At 39.4% G+C, this 25,343-nt stretch overlaps 1 protein-coding gene across 6 annotated transcripts in view; it reads left to right on the forward strand.

The window, feature by feature from the left end:
* The first annotated feature begins 691 nt into the window (after nucleotides 1-691).
* Nucleotides 692-25,343, forward strand: part of LOC126321830 (delta(3,5)-Delta(2,4)-dienoyl-CoA isomerase, mitochondrial) — a 64,351-nt gene continuing 39,699 nt past the window's right edge. The window contains exons 1-4 of one of the 6 annotated variants that reach the window (XM_049994230.1): nucleotides 692-1,104; nucleotides 2,917-3,046; nucleotides 11,279-11,367; nucleotides 19,918-20,045. In XM_049994230.1, coding sequence (XP_049850187.1) covers nucleotides 1,056-1,104; nucleotides 2,917-3,046; nucleotides 11,279-11,367; nucleotides 19,918-20,045 — 396 coding nt within the window. In that variant the 5' untranslated portion in view covers nucleotides 692-1,055. Of the gene's footprint in view, nucleotides 1,140-2,916; nucleotides 3,047-11,278; nucleotides 11,368-19,917; nucleotides 20,046-25,343 lie in introns of all 6 variants that reach the window. The other 5 variants (XM_049994232.1, XM_049994235.1, XM_049994233.1 and 2 more) reach the window with 5 other exon arrangements.

The raw sequence follows: 25,343 nt of genomic DNA on the forward strand, positions 1-25,343 counted from the left end.
CTAAACTCATAATGCCTGTTGACACCGAAAAATGTGATAACATGCTGACAATTTTTTTGTGCTAGTGTTTTCTACCAGTAATTCTTTTCTACACATAGTGATTTACATTGAACAGCAGTGAAACACGGCCACATACGCGCATTATACACATTTAAAAATTTTGTGTCGTAGAATGAGTTGTAAAGCAAACAAAACGATTTCAGTTTGAGTTGGAAGTTTACTTTGTTATGTATTACATTTTTACTTATAATACAGTCCAAATCGCGATAAATGGCAATTATTGCAACTATTTTCGATGTTGTTGTCGTTAGACAGTCGTCGTTTTGAGAAAAATTGTTCTTGACGTCTTCACAAAGCTGCATCAGCTGTTCTCACCTTCAGACGTCACACACACCTCTAAACTCACCATGTAGACGAATGATCGAAATCGGTTTTTAAATGTATTATTCCCTCATAGATTTGAATGTACAATACGGTGTACCGAAAACAAATAGAACAGGACTGTTGTCTGCAGCAACACAGCTCGGCAACATGGACTTCGTTTGCTCGCTCTATGCCGCCACCCATGCGCTAACTTCGTCCCCTTCACGCCTCCCTATTGTTCCGTCGTCTAACGTGAAGCGGGCTATAGACTAGGTGGCATTACACAAGGTTCACAGAAAGAAGTACGAAATTCGTCCAACAGGTGGCAAACATCGTTGAATGTTAAATGCTAATTGCGACCCCTAGTTGTGATAAATGTGACTGAAATCGCAGCCATATTCGGTAAAGTTGTTGTGATTTCTCAGTCACTGTGACTTTTAACAGATATGCGGTTACTTGCTCTCAGCTAGGTGTGAAAGTTATCAGTATTTTCGAAAAACAGCTGTTCTGACTGTACATCAGATTAGCTGCATCCACTCACTTATAACGGGGAGACAGACGTACAGGTGAACTGGTAGATTCACTGGACTGGGCGAAGTCCACCAAATCATGATCTGAACTTTGGTAACAAATGCCACTGTAGTCAAACGCTCTTGTACGTGCATATTGTGAGTTAAAGTTAGAGGTGAAAGATGTTGAATGCGGTAAGAGCGGTGTTTTCCGGGGCTGTGATTTCGCGGAGTAAGTTCGCTATATGTTTTGCTACTGTTCTAAAGGTTAGGCTCGCAATACATCTAAAGAGGGAAAAAAAGGAAAACTTTTCTTCTTCAGATTTCAGCTAGAATATTACCTGTTTCTCATAACTGGTTTCGAAGAGGTATTTTAATAAACAGGATGCCACAATATCTTACAAAACAACAATAGCGGAAAAAATGGATAGAGACGCGTTCAGGGAGTTCACGAGCAAGTCTGTAAAATCGGAAACGTTCTTAGAAGATACGGTTGCACTATAAACATATATGTAACTACGGGGCTAACCGCATATTCTGCCAGTTCTAGTTGAATGGAATTTTGGGAGAACCTAAGACCAGAACTGTACTTCGTTTTTTTATTATGTTATTAAAACGCCTTGGTTGTATATTGCACGCCTATTTGTGTGTGTGTGTGTTTTTTAAACTGACCTGAATACAATGGAGGTGTTAGCCTGTTTCTTCTTGTGTAAAGCACCTTTATCTACAATTGCACATGCGCTTTTTGAAGATGGCGAAAACTTTAAAATAAAATAAATCATGCAACGGTACAGTGATATGTACAGTAGCTTAAAAGACATTTTATTACTAGTAGTCAAGTTTAGTGTTACAGGAAAAGCGAAGGAAACACAATATTTAAGTTACTGAGAAACCAAAGGTATTTTGCAAGAGGTAGAAGTGCTGTGTATTAATAAAGAAAGACAATTCTCCACCCCCTAAAGCCCAATCATAGTTCGTACAGCAACAAATAAATAGAGCAACGTTTGATATATTCCGTTTAAGGAGCACAATGGTTTTATTAAATGGAATTTAACTGTCAATTAAACAGCCCTAAGGAATATAATGCTTGAAATCCAGTTTTGTGTGTAGTTTTCATTACAAAGTTCGCAACAGTTAGTACACAACAGAGTATAATAGTGCCATGTGAATGTGTTGTAGTGATCCAAGAAAGAACTACTACAGTCTAACATAACATTTTAGACTGTGCTGCTGCTACTACTACTACTACTACTACTACTACTACTACTACTACCACTACTACCACCATTCACCTGTAGACCTCTTTGTACAAGGATGAAGGACATGTCAAAGTATTTACAAGATTAGATCAATTTAAAATAATCTAATTAGTATACACATATATTTACAGACTTCTAGTTATAGACAATCATTAGATTTATTCATGGTATACAATACTTTTTTTTTTACAAATAACTTATTACATAATGTAATGCCACACTGTTCACTCATATCTCACTATCAGTTACTGCACACAGTATACACACATTGTTTCATAATACTTCACTTACTACGCACACTATATTGTATAGTCCGTACATATAATATTGGGAAAAAAAACAGTTGTGAATTTTACCAATTTAATGTGTTAAATAACAAAAGAAAACAATACACACAACATATATTACATATATAGTTTTTGCTAGGTATAAGAAGAAATAATATGCGGTGCAGTTAATGACACACGATTGGAGCAGACTGTTAGCAATAATAGGAATAAATACAGACAAATATATTATGTACATTTAAGAAATAATACTAGAGTGAAAATTTATCAGGCATAAATGATTTTCTCAGAGATTATTTAATATTTACAATCTTGTTGGTTAAAAAAATTGTATACTGTGTAAAAAATTTAATCTTCAATCGTTGGATACTAATTTATTTAATACCATCATTGACTTTTTTAGTAGTGTCACCAAGTTTCTCTTATTGAAAACATACAAAAGTATGTTGTATTCTAGTCCCAAAATATGTGGTCACAAAGGTTTCTTCGTCTTTCCAGCAGGCCAAAGAATGGCAACAACAGGCCCATCATACGAGGCTCTGGCAGTGTCTTCAGTGAGTCCGTATGTTTATCATGTGGAATTAAACAGGCCTGAAAAATTAAATGCTTTCAATGAAGCAATGTGGCAGTGAGTATTTTTTATGTTTGGTGTAATTGCATACTTCATTTATTCCGGGGTAACCTTGCTTGTTTAGAGTGTTATTCTTAAATAAGTAAATTAATAAAAAAAAAGTGGTACTTATCTGTCAAGGAAATTTAATTTATCAAAACATGAGTTTTTAAAGAGGTGCTAACAATTTACTGGTAATATACATCATACTTCTGATAATATACATTGTGTGCTTTGTGAACACTAGTGTACCAAATGTTTGTAAATGGAACAATTTGTAATTGAATAGTCCATTGAATAACTAACAGCATTTAATTTGAAGCTATCTGACAGATTAACAGGAGGAAAGATCTTGGTATAGAAAATCATGTAGTGGTTATTGTTGGTTCCAGGAACAGATTGGATCTTAGCAGTAAGTACACAATTGAAAGTGATAGTAGTCACAGTGGTGGAAATGCCCCTCATATAGATGTGAAGATTGTGTTACTCTTTGAGTGATCAGAACATCCTGTTGAGTGTGTAAATACGAAGCTTCAGGATTCGCCCATCTCACAATGGTTTTGTTATTGCCTCACTCCTCACATGGTCACACCACACTTGGCATGCTCTACATTTGAATGAATGTTCCCAGTAAGAGGTTACTTATATGACCGATTTCCAGAAGCATTTACTGTCTTTCCAAACCCTGTAATTCCCAATAATTTTACTAAGACATTTTTTATGGCAAATTTTTCTGAAGGATATAGCTTCCGAGTAACGATACACCCAGTTGCAACAGTACATCTATGTCTATACTCTGCAAACCACTGTGAGGTGCATGGCAGAGGATATGTTCCATTGTACCAGTTATTAGGCTTTCTTTCTGTTCCATTCATGTATGGAGCACAAGAAGAATGATTGTTCGAATGCCTCTGTCCTTGCAGTCCCTGGGTTAGCGATGTGTAGGGCATTGTATATTCCCAGAGCAATCATTTAAAGGCAGTTCTTGACGATTTGTTAGTAGACTTTCTTGGGATAGTTTACATCTGTCTTCCTACCAGTTCAGTACCTTCACTATCTCTGTGACACACTCCCATGGGTTAAACAAACCTGTGGCAATTCGTGCTGGTCTTCTCTGTGTGTGTTCAATATCCCTTGTTAGTCCTATCTGGTATGGGTCCCACACACTTGAGCAAAATGTCAGAACTAGTTGCACAAGTGATTTGTAAGCAATCTCCAGTGTATAGACTGATTACATTTCCCCAGTATTTGACCAATAAACTGAATCTACCGCCTTCTTTATCCGTGACACAACCTATGTGATCATTCCATTTCATATCCCTACAAAGTGTTACTCAGGTATGTGTATGAGTTGGCTGATTCCAACAGTGACTAATTACTATTATAGTCATAGGATACTTCAGTTTTTTTGTTTTTTGAAGTGCAAAATTGTACATTTCTTAACATTAGAGCAAGTTGCCAATCTCTGCACCAAGTTGAAATCTCATCAAGAAATGACTGAAAATGTATGCAGCTTTTTCAGATTTTACTGTTAATATTGTCTGCAAGGTCGTTAATGTACAATATGTAAAGCAAGGGTCCCAACACACTTTCCTGGGGCACACCTGAAATTACTTCTACATCTGATGATGACTTTCCATCCAAGATAACATGTTGTGTCTTCCCTACCAAAAAGTCCTCAGTCCAGTCACAAATTTCTCTTGACACCCTGTATGGTCCCACTTTTGACAATAAGCATAGGTGCGGTACTGAATCAAATGCTCTTAAGAAATCAAGAAACACTGCAACTAACTGGTTGTCTTGATCCAAAGCTTTCAGTATGTCATGTGAGAAAAGTCCGAGTTGGGTTTCACATGATCAGTGTTTTCGAAATCCTTGCTAGTTGGTACCTCATTATGTTTGAGCTCAAAATGTGTTCCAAGATTGTACAACAAATTAATGTCAAGGGTACGAGATAGTAGTTATGTGGATCACCTCTACTACCTTTCTTGTATTCAGGTTTGACTTGTGTTTTTTCCAAGAACTGGGCACAGTTTTTTGTTTAAGGGATCTATGATAGATTACAGTAAGAACAGGGGCTATCTCAGCTGCAAATTATGTGTAGAAACTGACAGGGATTCTGTTGGGCTCTTGAGCTTTGTTTAATTTTAACAATTTAGGATGTTTCTCAACACCACTTACACTAATAATCATTTCATTAATCTTTTCAGTGGTATGAGGATTAAACTGGGGCAATTCTCCTGGGTTTTCCTTGGTAAAGGAACATTTGAAAATGGAGTTCAGCGTCTCAGTTTTTCCTTTGCTACCTTCATTTGCTAGGGATTGGGCACTAACTTTGGTGCCATACTTTTACATATGACCAGTGAAAGATCACTTGACAATATTCTGCTACAGTAGTCACTGAAGGCATCACACATTGCCCTCTAGACAGCCAAACACATTCAATTCAGCATCTCCCCATCTATAGCCCTATGCTATGTTTTACAACTGTTGCGCACTAACCTCTGTTTCTTTAGAAGTTTCTTTACAGTGACTGTATACCATGGACTTCCCTCCCATTAGGAACTGCTCTACTGGGTATATATCTGTCCAGTGCAAGGTCACCTATTCTTTTCAACTTGATCCAGAGTTTTTCTACATACTCCTGCCCTGAGCTGGAAGTCTCAAGTTCCTCATTGAGATATAACACTACTGATTTTTTTAAATCTAGTTTACTGAAAGTAGATATATTTCTGCTTGTTTCAGTTGTCCTTCGTTAATCAATGTTGCCACAACAATGTCATGGTCACTGAGAGCAGTTTCGATGTAGTCGTCCTCAGAGAGTTCAGATCTATTTGTTGCAATTAGATTCAATATATTTCCATCATGAATGGGTTTCCTGACGATCTGTTCTCAGTAGTTTTTAGAGAAGGCATTTAGTAAAGTTTCACAGGATGTCTTATCACACCCATCACTGACAAAACTGTAATCTTCCCAATTAACTGGTGGATGATTAAAGTTCTTCTACAGATGTACTGTGCATGAGATAACATCATTTGGAAGTCACAGAAATTGAATAGAGACTTCTAGATGGATACAAGTTTGTATCACATTATTATAGGTGCAATGTGAGGAAAGGAGTTACTTACACACACACACACACACACACACACACACACACACACACACACACACACACACACAGAGAGAGGGGGGGGGGGATCGAAAGATAATGGGAATGCTGTTTTCTGTTGTGTGTTTCAGAGCTCCAAGCACTGGTCTGCTAGGAGGTGAGTGGTTACCTTTAATTATGTCTTGGATAGTTCTTATTTAGACACCTAGAGTTACATACATCAGGATTTGGTTTTGCCCACATAGTAACAGGCATGAAACCAGTTCAGTAAGGCAAATGGTATTGGACATCCAGGCAGTAGTAGTCGTGGGACAGGTGGTGTGAAATTGGCCACTAAAAGTGTCAAATTCTTCCTAACTGAAAACATAAGACAAAAAATTGTTCATTAAAAGCAGTTCCTCTAAATAGGTTGTTCATTCTACACCAGATGTAACTTTTGTCAGCGGATGAGTCAAGAAGTATTTTTTGAAAGATTGAATTATGCCTGGTTAAGAACAACGGTGCCTGTATAATGTACTGAACAATTCACAGCTCCAGTACTATAAATAGAAATGATTTCTATAAACTACGCATCCCTCTCTAGTGTTGGGAATGAAGTTTTGTACTTGGGTACAAAAATCTCAAATAGATTGCCGGTGGACATCTGGCAGGATATTGGAAATCTCCAAATATTTAAAAACACAGTGAAAGACTACCTTGTTAGCCACACTGTCTACAGTTTATCGGAATACTTGCACTCAGGAGTGTTAATTCTGAGTAGCACTCAGGAGTGTTAATTCTGAGTAACCTCATTATTTTTGTTAGATAATGACTGCTAGTATATAAACAGCTGATAGTGGTCTGTGTAAAATCATATAAATGCTTTGTTTGGAGTATTGGATTGCTACTACGATTGTGTAAATGAGAAAAAGAAAAGAAAAATTACATTATGTGCATAACAAAATAAATTCTAGAAGCCAAAACTAGCTATCATACAAAATTCAGAAATTAAATTTATTTTTCAGTGAAAACTAACAACTTAAATCAGAGTATGTTTGTTTTACCAAATCATAATCTCGTACTTTGGTTCACCATGGCATATCCTGCTGGTTGCCAGATGTGCTACCTTTCATTGTACAGGTTATATCAAAAAAGACATTGTGGTTGACAGAGGGGTACCATGTGGGAATATTATGCTGATAAACTTATTTTCAGAAATGCTTCATTTGAGTGCTAGTGTGAAATGTAGAGGTTGTCGTAGGTGATTTGGACTGCACATGATAGACAAGGAATAAAGAAAACTCTGTACATCACTATCAGTAAACACCAGTTTAATTCTCTTGCAGAAGGTGCTCAATATGACTGCAACCCACTCTGATAAACTTTGTGCTTTGTCTGGTGATGTATTTCTGAAACTTTGGAAAGATTTCCGGCATATCACAAATGACTCCAGTGATTTCTGCCTGTATTCATGACACAAGATCTTGTGGTGACACCGTGGGTGTCTTGTACACCAGGCTTTTCATGTCTAGTGGTATCAAGTATGGTGAGTGAGGGGGTCAGGCTATTGGGCCTCCATGTCCAAACAATGTGTTACCAAAGGTGTCATTCGAATGGCCACTAGCACATTGTTGAAGTGTGCAGGAACACCACCTGCTCGAGCCACATGGCATGAGGAATGTCTAAAGGCCCCTTCTTCAACAACTGGATAGGACATCTCACATAAATATGAGGTAATTGGCACCACCAACATTGGGCATGATGTATGGACCTGTGACAGGGTCATCAGTGAGACTTGGCCCCACACTTACAACAAAGCACTGATGGCCTCAGATTTCAGCCAGTGAGGATGTCCTCCCATCCAAATATAGCTGTTTCTGGCACTGTAACATGTGACTCCTCGTAAAGACACACTCGTCAGAAAACAGGATACATGGTAGGAAATGAGGAATCTGCATACTTTGTTCTAGCAAGCATTGGCAAAAGTTCAAAATGAGGAAAGTCATCCTGAGTCATCGCAGTAGCCTTATGTAGTTTGTAGGTATGGAGGTGCCTAATGTGCCGCACTGCCATGCGTTTCACACCTGTGGCATGTGCTATAGCCGGGATGCTCATATAAGGCTGCATTGCGAGATGCTGACATAAAGCTTCTTCAAATTTTGGTGTGTCCTGTGTTTACAGGCGTGTAGTGATGATCAGGACATAAGCTGTCCATTTCACATGAACCCATCTCCGTCCCTGTAAATGTGATGTGGGCCGGGTGACGCTTGTTGGGGTAATGTTCTTCACAGAGCTGGCAAACCCCTCTTGCATTCCTTTGGGTTTTCCCAAACTTGTGAAGCATGTTAGTATAAACTCCAGTTATGCACGCAACCATCATTGTTCAATCTCATTTTACCTTAGTCGCACGAATTACTGAAAACTAAAAACAGTATTAAACTACAGAACACAATACAGTATTGTACTCTACTGTTGTCTATATCTATTGCTGTGTGTATTGTAAACAAATGAAGAAATACCACTGGTAAACACATCCACATCACAGTATTCTCTCTACTGCTTGTCTGTGTCAGTTTGCTTGACTGCAATATATATTTTCTTCTTTACTCCTTGCCTAGCTTGTGTGGTCCGAACTGCTGACATTTTCCTGCACTTTTCAGGGACATTTGCATGCAAACAAGGCATTTTTGGACATATGCTTATTAGCAAAATATACTCGCATGGTACCCATGTATCAACCACATCTTGTAATATACCTTTTAATACTCTGTAACCACATATGCAGAGTTACTTGTAAGTACGTCTGGGGTTTCAGAAGACAACTGTGTGAAAACGAAAAGATATACAGGAAAAGACATATACCAGTGAATAGAGCTGTCTCTCCAAGTGTAATTTCATAATACTTGTCGTGGTGTAGCCGCTCTAGGGTGTAGGAGTCTCAGAACGAGTAGACAAATAATCTGCTCCACATTGTTTCATTGAATTAGTTTGCACCTGCAAACAGGCAACCCAATGAATAGATTGTCAAAGCTGGCTACTATTGTGCTATCCTAGGCAGTTTGTGTCGGTGACTGCAGTGAACCACAAGCACATCGATGTTTGCTCCAGCACAAATGGTGCCTTTATATATACAATATGAATTAAAAACTTGGCGAGTTGGTCTGTGTCTACTGATGTGAGTCTGTTTTGTATGTCTGTAAAACCTTTTATTCATGGACCATTTTTGCACAAGGACAGAGAGAGACAGACATGGGGAGCTGCCTGAAGCTAGTCTTCAAACTGAAGAAGAAAAGGACTCCTACTACTTTGTTGTATTTGGCTATAGAAGTACAAAATATATTGCAACAGTTGTCTTGTACGTTATGTGGACTAACACATCATTGTATTGGTTCACACATTACCCCCCCCCCCCCCCCCCCCCCCCCCCCCCCCCCACACACACACACCTCCATGGGGCTCTGTTTCCCCAAAACAATTATAGGCTGCTTGCTGAATGTGACGTCACTCTTAATTTTCTACTTACATCCGAAATGTATAGGGAACAACCCAAGAAGGGTTTTTCATTTATTTCCATCCATAAACACAGTGAATATTGTGCCACATGTTGCACATTATTATTTATAGTGTACATATTACTTTGAATTAACGATGATATTTTTACATGGAATGTGCTCGTTTTTACCTTCAATTTATATTCTACAATGGCTTAAGATCGAGAAATTATTCATGTAATATAACTGATTCAGTTAAGGAGCATGTTTAACTCATTCTTATTAAGTGTTGCTTAATCTGTTTCTCCTGCCATGAATCGTATCTCACAAGTGAAGTCTATGATTTTAGATATTTCATTCTTGCTTGTCCTCTGGGATGATACATTGGTTTCTTGGTTGTTTCCAAGTATCATAGATGCTCTTCTTCCTATCCTGAGAAAGCCTTGCTGCCATTTAACTTGTACTGGCTGTAGTGTCTGGAATCTTCTTGTGGCAGGATTTTGTCTTGTCAAGTACACTTTCAATTCATGATATAATACCTTTTCAGATAATCTGTTTAACACAGCATATAATCCACTGCCCCCTAACTATATTATAAACACTGTTTAAAACTTTATATAAATGCTATTATTTTTCAATATGTATATATATATATCTCTGTGACCTGAGATATTTCTGTGTAATTCACATTTTATGATGATATGATTGTGAGTCCATGTAAGCACACAGAATGGGTACATGTATCTCTGCCTGTTAATGTGTAACTTGACTCGTTCAAATAACTTGACTCGTTCCACATGCCTGTAAGTGAATGACTGACTGTGCATGGAATCAGGCTTGGACCTCTCTTTCACACTGAACAGTCTCTCGACTCAGTCATCCAGAAAAGTCTTATAGGCTGTGTGAAAGTGTCAATCTGCCAGTATCTTCCCCCCTGTTCTGGCAAATTCCAAGAAATGCAGTTTTCTCAGAAGAGCTGTGTAGTCTGAAGTTTCCTATTCTGCCAATCTGTCTGTAAGACATGGCTGGATGGCCAAGTCTAGAATGTTCCCCTGGAAGGCAGAACTTCAGCGTCTTGGTCCACTTAGAGTGGGCACTCTGTGAAAATAATTTCAGGGAACATTCTATTACATACAACCACAAACTAATGTATGAAAAAGCTCTGACAATCCTAATACATAATTGTGGTTGCCACATTTGTGTTTTTTGCTTTCTAAAATTTAACCAAAATGCAGCAAGTTATGTACTTCAGTCAAATCAAGCCATTCAGTTATTGAATACTGTTGATAATTATAACGTCGCAATCAAAGAAAGAGGTAGTCTGTTAAAATCGCTACACAGTATTATACTGATTCCAGCATTAAGGACCATATTAGGCATACAGAATGGTGATGAGTCAAGGAAGCAACCATCAGAGAGAGAGAGAGAGAGAGAGAGAGAGAGAGAGAGAGAGAGAGAGAGTTATAAGCCTGGGGGAAAAAAAGTTTCTGTAATTTATATCGTCTATACATACTGTGCTATTTCCAGATTCTCTTAGCTATCAGTACTACCTTAATTTTTTCGCAATGGATTTGTAGTTAATACTCACTATTAACATATTTAAATATGCGTAATCTACATTTTTGATTGAGAGTATTTATTACTCAAGCTTTTAAAATTAAATTTCAGTAACCTTGGAGAATGTTTCAATGATCTGGGACAAAATGCAGATTGCAGAGCTATTGTTCTGTCAGGTGCAGGGAAGCTGTTCACTGCAGGTACTGAAATTTTTTAATACCGTGGAATTACAATATTTGTGTACTGTGTGGACACAGTTCAAAATTAGAGTTTTTTGTGTTAATTCATTGCTGTTTCTCTTGTTTACCTAATTTCAAGCATAATGGAATCAAGTAATGAACAATTTGTACCTTCACAGTAACTCTAGTGTATAGGGTTACTATTCATATGATAGCCAACTAGAATCTTTCTCTTGATGTTAATCAAGAATGTTTGAAACACTAGTTTTATTTATTATTATCTTAAAATGCAATGCCAGCCTCAATAATATAGTAGTTAAGTAAAAGTTCATAGTCCTTGCTGTAACGGCATTATTTGCTAAGTTTGAGAGTTTATTGAAAGATTGTGTTGAGTAAGAATGCTTTAGTATTCTATCTGTGAACATAAAAAAGACAGTCAGGAAAAAACTGACAACTGTGTGTTAGGTCCACAAAGATATATCAGCTGTTGCATGTAATTATGGAGTGTTCCATATTTCAGCGAATGAATTGTCTTCTTTTTTAATGGTTCTTGAGAATGGTAGAAACCTATATTAAAAACTCTGAATTTCGATGTGGGCTACAGATACAAGAAGGGAAGCCGAAACTTGTATTAGCATGCAATTTCTCACTCACCTTCAATACAACAGCTGTATTTCATAAATCAGCGGTATGTCTCACGGACTGAGCAGTCCTATAAGGAACGATACTGTGGAGACATGGCTTAGCCACAGTCTCCCCCCCCCTCCCCCCCCCCCCCCCAATCCTCCAAAACAACCTTTAACAATACAAATGCAACCAAATGTAGATATATTTTTAACAGCTGTTTGCTAGTAACACCCTTGCCCAGCTTATCAGATTTTTAGTTGGCAGAGAAACTGAATAGTTCGTGCACATTTAAAACTGCTGCTACAACCAAGGCAATCCAGCTGTTAAATCACTGGACTCACTTTCAGAAGTTAAAATCCCTTCTTAATATGTGGGTTTAGGTTTTCTGCAGTTCTTGTAAATTGCTGAGGGCTGGAGGTGGAATGGCCCATTCAAAATGAATGAAGCCAATTTAATTCAAAACCTAGATTGTGTGGATCATTAATAACATTATGGTTGATGGTATCGTGTTTCTCCTCCTCCTCCCCCATCTTCATCTGTCACCACTGTTATCTTCAGCAATGCCACATTGTTCTTCAAAGAAAGGGAAACACTGAAGAATGAAAAGCAAGGCAAAAATAGAATCTGATATCAATTTCACATCTTCTGAGGGCTCAGTGATGATGATTCTACGAGCTTGATAACAACAGGATGAACAGTCAAAAAATCCCATGTGTTATTACCACTTTTGGGGACTAAAGGTACAAGATGAGGCCAAGCCACAGTATTAACTGGCTCCCACATTTTAATGAAAAATGAGAGCCATGTGGTTAATTTAAAGTTCTTAAGATGAACCACTTACTCACTTTTTCTGGCACTCTTAGGAGACAACCGTAATCTAGGTAAAATGAGGAATGCTACATGACAATATAAGACCAGTGCAAAACTTTGCAGGTGTGTTTGTTTCCCATCTATGGCAAACTGCACAGTAAATCCATGCCTAATGCTTGATTAGATCTGGCATGATAGATTAATGTCATTTGTCATTCTTAACCTTTTCTTCTTGACTATGATGGTTCATCTCGGATTCTTGATTCACCTGTACTTCCATTGCAGTTTAAAACTGGTACACCACATCTTAAATCTCTAGCAAATAACTTTGAGATTTCAGAAGTATTGATAATGTTTGTATTCTCTTAATGAAACATACATAAACTTGCCATGCAACCACTTTCTTGATTCTGGATATCATATCTGAATTTGGAATCATAATCAGCAAGAATGTCAAAGATTAATTACAAATCTAATTTTTTTACAAGTTTCAACTGTTTCTCTCTATGCTTCGGAATGCAATGAATCTCCAAGGCAGATTGGCATTCCATGACATAATTATTTCCATGTTTGAGCAGGTATTTCCTTTTGTGAAGTCACTGTAATTGCTGTCACATGTTGAAAAATCACATCATCCTTTGATAGAGCTCAGCACATTAAATAATAATTATAATCCCCACACAATATTTGCACTTCTATGTATGAGATCTTATTGTATAATTCTCAAGTGTATCATTCATCAGTAATTAGATGTAAAGATACACTCCTCTGGAGTGATACGTATCTGCATCTACATCAATACTTCACAAGCCACCGTAAGGTGCGTGGTACCCTGTACCTCTACTTGTCATTTCCCCTCCTGTTCCACTCACAGAGTGAGGGAAAAATGACTGTCTGTACGCCTCCGTATGAGCCCTAATTTCTAGTATATTATCTTCATGGTCCTTAAGCATGTTTGTTGGCAGGTGCACAATTGTTTGGCAGTCATCTTCAAATGCCGGTTCTCTAAATTTTCTAGTGTTTCCTGAAAAGAATGCCACCTTCCCTCTAGAGATTCCCATGTGAGTTCCAGAAGCATCTCCGTAACACTTAAATTTCTTTTAACCTTCCGGTAACAAATCTAGCAGCGTTCCTCTGAGTTGCTTTGATGTTGTATGTTTTTACAGTTCTCCTGTGTGAATGATTTCTTGAACATGAAATTTAAAACTTCGGCTTCCACTTTGTTATCTTCAACTGCCATACCAGGATGGTCAACAAGAAACTACATGGAAGCCTCAGACCCACTTAGTGATTTTACATACGACCAGAATTTTCTCAGGTATTCTGCCAGATCTTTTGCTAAGGTGTGATGGTGGCAGTTATTGTATGCTTCACGCATAGATATTTCGACAGATTCATGAATCTCTACTAACGTTTGCTTGTCATCATTTGTGCGTCCTCTTTTGAACCTAGAGTGCAACAGCCTCTGCTTCCTCAGCATCTTACATGTTTTGTTATTAAACCATGGTGGGTATTTTCCGTCCTTTATGCACATATTAGGCACTTAACTCTCCAGACCTCGATTTACAATCTGCTTAAACTTTGCCCGTAATTCCTCTACATCTATCTTACTTGTACTAAGTGATGCCAATTCACTGTCTCAATAACATTATCAATAAGATCTGGCGTATTTGTAGCTGCAAGGTCTAAGATATTTCCATTGCATGTGAGTTGTCGAGCTAGCTGCTCAAGACAATTTTCAGAAAACGTGGTTAAAGTATTTCATATGACTGTATGTCTGTACCCCCTGCAATGAATCCATGGACATCCCAATCCAACTTGGAAGGTTACAGTTGCCTCCAAGTAGTATTGCATGGTCTGACTATTTACGCGCTATTGACCTTAGACTTTCTTTGAATAACTCTAGAACTGCCACAGCAGAATCAGGTGGCCAGTAAAAACATTCAACAATTAACTTTGTTTTACCTATACCTGTTACACATGACCACACTCAACTTCGACCTCAATAGAGCTAATATTTTTACCAACTGCAAAGCAAACTCCACCTCCTATGGCCTCCAATCTGTTTTTCCGATATATGTTCCATGACTCATTAAAGAGAGGATAAACACTTAACTTGCCACTCTGTAGACACGTTTGTATCACAGTCAAGACCTGTAGCTTGACTGACTGGCTTACTAAATGAATGGACGGTTGCTTTCAAAACAAAACAAATGAGAAACTAAAGCGCTACAGACTGAATGAATATACACCTACAAAAATGCAAGATTAACACTCTTAAACAGACACACACACACACACACACACACACACACACACACACACACACACACACACACACACGAAATTTAATAAATTTACTATGTTGAAAACACAGAAGAGGATAAACCACTTAACTTGCCACTCTGTAGACGTACTCATATTGCAGCCAAGAGCTGGAGACTTTAATGTCGTACTGAGAGCGTATCTTGATGACCACAACTACAGGTACATCACAAGCAGTGATAGGTTTGCTCACATATCTCCATCAGCAAGCAATGTCAAGTGTTTTAGTCTCTCTGTGGAGCAGTAGATGCAAGGAGATTAAACATCATCTTGAACAATGCAGACACACATAAAAACGTGTTCACCTAATGGAAACTGGAATTATACAAATAAAAACTCTTGTTACAGACAGTATGAAAATGCAATAATGATTCCTACATTAAAGCGTAAAAAGGAGTGTACCAAACCACGTAGTTACTGCAGTGTTACTCTCATCCCATATAGAGGAAGTACTTGTGCATAAAAGGAGAACTGTGACCATGAATTTGGTGAACAAAATTCTTCTCGGTTGCTTAAAATAGATTACCATTTGGAATGAAATACTACAGTGTTTCTGTAGGCTTGGATTTGACAAGTCCTTGCTAGGTTTCTGGAGGTAAGTTGCACTAGATACTTACACCCAGGTCACACATTTCCCATAAATTGTTGACTTCTGGTTTGTGGACATGGAGCTCACACCTGATGTGTTCCAGTGGGTTCAGGTCTGGTGAATTCAGTGGAAGCAGCAACATGAATTCACTATTGTGCTTCTCAGACCACGGTAGCATGAATCTAGCCTTGTGACAGAGAGAGTTATGCTGCTGGAAGATTCCATCACCATTGTGGAAAACTTCAAGCATGAAAGGATGAATGTGGTCCCCAATAATGTTAGTGTAGCCCCACATCTGTCACAGTATCTTTAATTAGTACCGTACGTCCATAAAAACTTAAGTCTATGTCCCCCTGACATAATACAATTCCACCAGCATCCATGGCACATTGTGTGTTTTGAGTAGGTGTTCTCCTGCAACACGGTGTATCTGGACAGGGATATTTGGACTGGTAAATCTAGAAATGTGCTTCATCTCACCAGGAGATGTTTCTAATGATCCAAAGTCCAACCTCAATAATCCTCTGCCCACTGCAGTCGTAATTGACAGTGTTGTTGAGTTAACACGGAAACACTTAAGGCTTGTCTGCTGCAGAGCTCCACACTCAACAATATGTTCTGAATGGGGTACTCTGAAACACTTGGGCCTGCTCAGCATTATACCCTGTTATCAATATGCCACAGATCGCCATATATCCTCGTTTACAGAGCAGGAAAGCCTCTGCGCCCGTGTTCTTCGAAGAAGTGTGGAAGTCCAAAAGCTTGTTGCCCAGTCAGTTAAACTCTCCTTCAACCACTATCCATAAAAGTTCATGGCAGTAGCACATGAACAGATAACCAGCTTCACCGTTTCAAATTTGTTCATTCCCAGATATCAGGCCATAACAATCTGCCCTTGTCAAAGTCTCTGAGGTCAGTGGATTTCCCCATTTGTGGTCCTTATCATCACTACTATGAGTCCCCATGCTTCTCTGCTTTGCTTACATATGTTCCTTACCACACCATGTGCCTGCAACGCCTGCAGGTAGTTCAATCTTGGGGTGGGTAGTGATTGTAATGTTTTGGCTCATCAGAGTGCGAGTTTCAATCTAAGGCAAGTAGCAATTTTGATTGGAGTGAGTGGCTGGGAAAGGGAGGCGCATGGGGTTGGGTGATTTAAGAAAAAGATGGGGGGGGGGGGGGGGGGGAGAAGAGTAGAAAAGAACATATAGGTGCATGTGTGGGAGGTGTCTATGAAATTTCCTGCTGTTCATGTAACCTAATAACCATAAAATGTCAACTGTATTTGTTTTGAAAAGACAAGGAGAATAAACAGAAAAAGTCTACATTTGTTATCATCTGAAAAAATTACAAATGAGTGAAATTGATTCTGTTGAGTTTTTAACCCATCGTCATTCATATGGCAGGCAATATTTTAATATTATTGTGTACATGATATCTGGTTATAATCTTTGGCACCATCTGTTGCAGTCTCATGCAGCATCTATTTAGAATGCTGAATTGGCTGCACAGACAAGTTTTCCTGTCTGTATTGGAGCCAGTCTAGTGGGCGACAGTCAGATTGGTCTCCCACCACTGATCGGGTCATTTTCAGCCTGGAATCTCATTTACTGGAGTAAATTGTCTTTAGTGATGAGCCCTGATGACTAGCAAAGATGTGTCTGGAGATTCCATGGACTGTGGTGGGATACCAATCTGTCACCCATATACCGTATGGCCCAACGGCCAGTAGTGATAGTGTGAGCATCATTTCATTTCATAGCAGTCAGACTCCTTCAGTTGTCATCCACAGCACCCTCATAGCACAGCAGTATGTTGACGATATTCTGCTCCCTGTTTTGTTGCACTTCATGGCAAGCCGTCTTGGGCTCACATTTCAGCAAGAAAATGCCTGCTCACACATCATGAGAGTTTCTATTGCTTGTCTTCATACTTGCCAAACCCTGCCTTGGCCAGCAAGGTTGCTATATCTCTCCCCAGTTGATAATGTTTGGAGCATTATGGGCAGGACCCTCCAACCACCTCAGAAGTTTTAACAATCTAACACACTAGTTGGACAGAATTTGGCACAATATCCCTTAGGAAGACATCCAACACCACCTATCAATCAATGTCAAGCTGAATAACTGATTGCATAAGGGCCGGAGGTGGATCAAGTGTAATTGACTTGTGCTCAATTTTTGAAGCTCTTTGACTTGCATAAATCATCCAACTTTTCTGAAACTGTAATCATTTCTCTGTCTGTACATGTACGTAACATGTACCAATTTCTGTGCCATTCGGATAATCCTCCATCATGCATCATATTTGTCTTAGAGTGTATTTAGTGTTGCTATATAGTACTTTTCTTGACTTTCCATAGTAAGGACTGCTCTCTTAAACTGTGGGTATTGAAGGTTTGCTACTGCATGGATCGTGTTGCATGTAAATTTTTTTGTACATTTCATATCTGACTCTCCTTTAGCACTGCCTCTATGTTGATGAAATTACAATAAAAATACTCGTGAACTTCGAACAAAACAGTATTGTTTGTTTCTGCTCTCATTTACAGTGTCAGTAACTGTGAACCCTCTTCTGGTTTATGCTGTCTCTCATCTTCTGGCACTGCAGTCTTCATGGCCTTGTTGATGTGCGAACTAGAACAATAATTTGTTTCAAATATATCTTCCCTCTCCTTTAACAACCTGTCAAAAAAATTTCTACATCAGACCATCGCATTCCAGATAGAAGTTTGAGTGTGACAGTGTGACATACCATATTTCTCTTTCCTTTTAGCTTCCAGAATTGCACTGAGAACTTCAAAGATTTAATTATCTTTTACCAGCACAATTAAGATTATGAAGTACTTCCAGGGCAATAACGTTTTTCTTCAATAGATTGATGGTGTGCATGTTTCACAGCCTATGCTGGCAATGTGTAGATATAATTAGCATGAAATGTTACTCACAGCCAGCATATTTTGAGCATTTCTTGTTATAACAGCAGCAAACTTTCCATTGCCTATCTCATTGATAACATCATTGGTATATCTTGACAATATTGGGCAAGTGCATGGTGTGTTGTTGCCTCAAAATAAGGTTGTATCTTCGTAAAGGAATCTTGCCAGTGTGTTGTTTTTAACATTAAAAGAGGTACACCTGTCACATACACTGCTTTAGCACATCTTTAGCAACTTATTCATGTGTAACAGCTATAGACTGAATGGCAACAGTACAACAGTTAGCTTAAACATCTCTACAGACTGACATACTTGCTGATGCAGAAGGCATAGTATCAACACTATTCCTTCCAGCTTCTATTTCCAACTGCTTCTTTTTCTTTCTTGTTGTAGGTTGTGACAATACCAGACATGTATTAAGTTATGCATCTACCTGACATTCATTGAGATGCTGACAGTTGCAATGCCAGTGCATAATGTTATAGCTTTGTTACAATATTTACATATGGCTTCCATCTGTCCATCCACATTTCCATACATTGTCTGGCTGCAGAAGGCTCAGTAACTATGATGGTCACAGACACTTTGATAGATTTATCACAAGAGAACAAGCACATCATTGGATCAAATGTTTATGTCCAGCACAATCTAGCTTCTGCATTTCCTCTGCTGAACATTTCCATGTCTAGAGGGGTTTCTCTACCACCCAGGACACATTGGTTCAGTGGTTTGCAGCAGTTCAAGCAACGAAATTAACTTGTCATAAAACCATGCCTACTTCAATTAAACTGCTTAATGTATTAAAAAAGATGCTGTGACTTACCAAACGGGAAAGTGCTGGTAGATAGACACAATGAAACACACACACACACACACACACACACACACACACACACACACATATATATATCAAGCTTTCCCAACCCATGGTTGCTTCATCAGGAAAGAGGGAAGGAGAGGGAAAGACGAAAAAATGTGGGTTTTAAGGGACAGGGTAAGGAGTCATTCCAATCTCGGGAGCGGAAAGTGGTAGATCAGCCAAAGACATTCTTTGCTGCTTTAAGAGATAAGAAAAGATTGAGATGATGATGTAACAAGGTGGGTAGAGGACATTTGTAGACATGTAATAGCAACATGGATGCATATGACTGAAGACAGGAATGAAATAAAATATCTACGAGCTTTATTCAGCAGTATATGTGAAATATCTGATGATTATTACAATTAAATTTGAAATGAAGATCTGCTTTGCTACTGCTTCTCTTGCTAAAATTTGTTTCAGGCATTGACCTAAATTCTATGGTCAAAATTGGTGCTTCAATATCAGAACAAGATGATGTCGCACGTCGCTGTAAAATTCTGTCCAGTTTTATTAAAAAGTACCAAGATGCCATTACATCACTTGAGAAGGTTAGTATGCTGTTTTTCTTTGCTTCATAGATATCCTATTTATCCTATTCCCTACCCTCTCCTCAGTTACCATTCCTTTTCTTTCTCTAATTACCTTAACACACCACTGCCTTGTGCTTGGTCTCAGGAGGGATGAAGCCTAAGGGAGAAAACCCTGAAAGAAAATCTGGAGTGGGGCCCCAAAGGCAGTAGGAAGACACACTACGTCCCCTTCTGGCAACTCCTGCAACCGAAGTAATACCAGACGTATTGGCTTGCCTTTTCTCTGGATATTATCATTTAGGTTCAGAGGGAGACTGTGATGATTGGGCAACTCATGAGTCTTCATATTTATCGCTCAGGCTTGTAGCCTCTTGGAGACGACACTTCAGCGACGTCCAAGGACTTTGGCACAACACTGGAAGAGGCAGTTACCAGTTATAAGCTCTGTCTGATTGGCGTAAGACTCGAGTGCCAGGGGCCACTTCCGACAGTGGGAGAGATCATTGCATCTCACTCGACAGCTACCGCCTGCCTCAAGCTGGGCAGCCCCCAGCCAGTAAGGTGCTGTCCCATCACTATCCGCCTGCTTCACGGGGCGTGTGGAGCTTAGAAGTAATCTTTGACAAGCTGGTTGATATAGTACACCTACCAACAACAAAAATGAAATAATAAAGAAATCACTATTTCTTATTGCCACCTGGAATGTTAGGACCATGTGTCTAAGGTACATTGACGATGCCCAAGAGGTTGATTACATCCGTAAGACTGCCATAATTGACAGAGAGCTCCATCATTTGAATGTTGACATCGCGGGACTGCAGGAGACGCGGCTTTCAGATGCGGGCTCTGTCAGGGAGGATAACTACACATTCTTCTGGCAGGGGAGGTCTTAAGACGAGCCAAGACTTCATGGTGTAGGATTTGCTGTTAAAAACACCCTCCTGAAATGTACTGTGCCACCATCTGGTGGAACAGAGCGAATTATTGCTTTCAACATCCTAAATGTGTACACTCTCCCCTTATCATCCAGCATGGAAGAGAAGGATCTGTTCTATGATTTACTTAGCGACAGAATAGCCAAGGTACCTAGCACCGAGACACTGTATATTTTAGGGGACTTTAATTCTAGAGTTGGATCAGATAATGACATATGGCCGAATTGCCTGGGACATCATGGGGTGGGAAAAATGAATGAAAATGGCCAGAGACTGCTTGAAGTTTGCTACTTTTATGGACTCTGTATTACAAACACATATTTCCAGCTTAAGGATCAGCACAAAGTGTCTTGGAGACACCCGCACTCTCATCACTGGCATCAACTTGACTTAGTGATAGCTAGGCGTACTGGTCTCAAAAATGTGCTATTGACACGAAGTTATCATAGTGCTGATTGCAACACTGACCACGCCCTGGTGGCGTGCATGTTGAGGCTCACTTCTAAGAAATGTCACTATGCTAAACTGAGAAGTCATCCCCGTATCAACACAGATCATGTTCATGACACACAAAGGAAGCAGGATTTTGCCAGTAATTTTGAAAGTGCTTTCCCAAGAAACGTGCAAGCAGAAAGGAATGTTGATAAGAAATGGGCAAAACTCTCGGGTGCAATCTACAACTCAGCAGTATTGGCCTATGGAATAAAAGGAAAAAGAAATAGGGACTAGTACGAGCAGAATTTGGAAGAAATGGAACCAGTCACTGAGGCTAAACAGAAAGCCCTGCTCGCCTACAAAAGAAACCCAAATGAAAGAACTCGAGATGACCTACGAAAAGCAAAGAACAGGGCACAGCAAACATCCAGGAGATGCACAAATAACTACTGGCTGAATTTATGTGCAGGTATACAGAAAGCAGCCGATTCTGGGAATGCTAAGGCAATGTACGATGGTATTAAGAAAGCAATTGGACCAACTGTCAGAAAAACAGCTTCTCTGAAGTCCAAGACGGGTGAAGTCATTACTGATGAAGGCAAACAAATGGAACTCTGGGTTGAACACTACCTCGAGTTGTATGCAGCCGAGAATGAAGTTAGCAAGGATGCATGTGACACCATCAAACAAATGCCAGTTATGGAAGAACTAGATGCAATGCCTACTATGGAAGAACTTAGTAGAGAAATAGATTCTCTTGCTAACAGAAAGGCCCCAGGTGAAGATGGGATCCCTGCAGAGGTTATTAAGTGTAACAAGTCTGTTCTTCTCAAACATTTATATTCACTTATCTCAATCAGCTGGGAAGAAGGTTATGTCCCGATGAGTATGCGGAATTCGAGGATAGTTACTCTATATAAACAGAAAGGAAACAGAAGAGACTGTAACAAAATTACGAGGCATTTCATTACTAAGTGTAGCCAGGAAAGCTTATGCAAGAGTCATCCTAATGCGATTACAAATCTTAGCTTCCAGAATCTACACAGTATCTCAGTGTGGCTTCAGCCCGGCCGATCAACCATAGATATGATCTTCTCCTCAAGACAGCTACAAGAGGAATGTCGTGAGCAGCAGAGGCCACTTTATATTGCTTTCATTGACCTTGTTAAAGCGTTTGATTTAGTGAGCAGAAATGGGCTTTTCAAACTGTTGCAGAAGATTGGATGCCCACCTAAACTACTACAGATAATTGTCTCTTTCCATGGGAAAACACAAGCAACAATCTGCTTCAACAGTAAAACATCAGAAGCATTCCCTGTTAATAGTGGTGTGAAACGGGTGTGTGTTAGCTCCTACATTATTTGGGATTTTCTTTTCCCTTTTGCTCAGATTTGCCTTTGAAGACTGTGAGGAGGGAGTTTATCTACATACGAGGTCTGATGGAAATCTTTTCAACATTGCTCGCCTCAAGGCCAAGACCAAAGTAAATGCAGTTGTTATCTGTGAGTTGTTATATGCGGACGATGCAGCTCTAGTAGCGAACACAGAAAATGAGCTGCAGTATATAATCAACAAATTATCAAACGCCTGTGAAAAATTTGGTCTACTCATCAGCCTTCAGAAGACTAAGATCATGGTGCAGAGCACTACCAACCTTCCATCCATCAGCATTGATGGCAATCCTCTCCAGATAGTTGATGACTTTACCTACTTGGGATCCACAATATGTAGCAACTTGTTCCATGGACACTGAAATTACTAACAATAGCAAAGACATCATCTGTCACGGCTAGATTGAAAACAGAGTATGGAACAATGGACTGCTTACCACAAAAACTAAATTAAAGAGTCTACAACGGAAACAAAAAAAAAAATTCGAAATAGGTATTAAAATCCATGGAGGAGAAATAAAAATTTTGAGGTTCGCCGATGACATTGTAATTATGACAGAGACAGCAAAGGACTTGGAAGTAATTATGTTATAAAATTATGTGATCCACTGTATCAAATGCCTTCGATATGACCAAGAAAATTCCATTCACATGGTCATCTTTGTCCAGTGCCTCAAGAATGATCTTTGTAAGCTGTGCAATAGTCGATTCTGTACCTCATTTGGTCCTGGAACCATGCTGTTCTTTGCAAAGAAGGTTAAACTTATTTAGATATTGTATTAACCTATTTTTCATTACTTTTCAATAATTTTGGAAATGGTGGACAGTAGGGAGATTGGTCTGTAGTTTTCTACATTTTCTGCATAACATTATTCCATTTTACTCTGTGCTTTGGTTACTTGCCGGCTAATAACCAGCTGTTTAAGAGGAAGTAGGTTACCCAATGTAAAAAGTTCATTATGAAGAACTTCAGAACAGCTCTTAATTCTTCTCAAAGCAGAAAGTTTCAAAACATGAGTCAAAAAGGTCTGAAGTATGTTTTCTATTTCTCTATGCAACTTGTGTGGAAGAGCAGTTGAACGGAATGGATAGCATCTTGAAAGGAGGATGAACATCAACAAAAGCAAAACGAGGATAATAGAATGTTGTTGAATTAAGTCGGGAGATGCTGAGGGTATTAGATTACAAAATGAGACACTTAAAGTAGTAAAGGAGTTTTGCTATTTGGAGAGCAAAATAACTGATGATGGTCAAAGTAGAGAGGATATAAAATTTAGACTGGCAATGGCAAGGAAAGCGTTTCTGAAGAAGAGAAATTTGTTAACATCAAGTATAGATTTAAGTGGCAGGAAGTCGTTTCTGAAAGTATTTGTATGGAGTGTAGCCATGTATGGAAGTGAAACATGGACAATAAATAGTTTGGACAAGAAGAGAATAGAAGCTTCCGAAATGTGGTGCTACAGAAGAATGCTGAAGATTAGATGGGTAGATCACATAACCAATGAGGAAGTGTTGAATAGGATTGGGGAGAAGAGAAGTTTGTGGCACAGCTTGACCAGAAGAAGGGATCGGTTGGTAGGGCATGTTCTGAGGCATCAAGGGATAACCAATTTAGTATTGGAGGGCAGCGTGGAGGGTAAAAATCGTAGAGGGAGACCAAGAGATGAATACACTAAGCAGATTCAGAAGGATGCAGGTTGCAGTAGGTACTGGGAGATGAAGAAGCTTGCACAGAATAGAGTAGCATGGAGAACTGCATCAAACCAGTCTCAGGACTGAAGACCACAACAACAACAACAATAACGCTTGTGTTATAAGCACCCTTCACTATAGCTGTCAGACATGGACAACTCTTTCTAGGCACGAATCTCGACTCAACAGCTTCCATCTCCACTGTCTCCGGAAGATCCTTCAGATCTCTTAGAGAGATAGAGTACCCAACACCGAAGTCTTTCATCGTGCAAGCACAACCAGCATCTTTGCACTCCTGAGTCACTGACGTCCAAGATGGTTGGGACATGTCAGGCGCATGGAACCTGAACGGATACCGAAACAACTGCTGTACGGAGAACTTAAGGAGGGTGTGAGGCCAGTGGGACGACCGCATCTTCATTTCAAGGGTGTCTGCAAGAGAGACCTGACCAAGACCAGAATCAATCCAAGTCGCTGGGAAAGCATTGCAGATGACCGTGTCAAGTGGCGAGCAACTGTGCGCAGCGGCGTCAAGCTCTCAGAGGATGAACGCACACAGGAACAAATCAGGAAGAGGACAAAGCGGAGAGACAGAGCGGCTTCTGTTTGAAGTCCCTCAAACTTCACATGTCCAAACTGCGGTAGGGACTGCCACTCTCGAGTGGGACTTTTTAGCCACAGCAGACGCTGCAGACTCTGAACCATCATCCCTCAAGGATGGACAGATGCCATTGTTATTATAGATGTTGGAAAAGTAATTATTTATTGATAGTCATTACTTTACATCATCATCTTCTGGCCCTTGACTGGGTCTGTCGGGGGAAAATAAGCTGCTCCAGCTTTTCCAGCTCTCTCCCACATTT

Source organism: Schistocerca gregaria, chromosome 2 (assembly GCF_023897955.1).
Source record: "Schistocerca gregaria isolate iqSchGreg1 chromosome 2, iqSchGreg1.2, whole genome shotgun sequence".
Taxonomy (NCBI): Eukaryota; Metazoa; Arthropoda; class Insecta; order Orthoptera; family Acrididae; genus Schistocerca; species Schistocerca gregaria.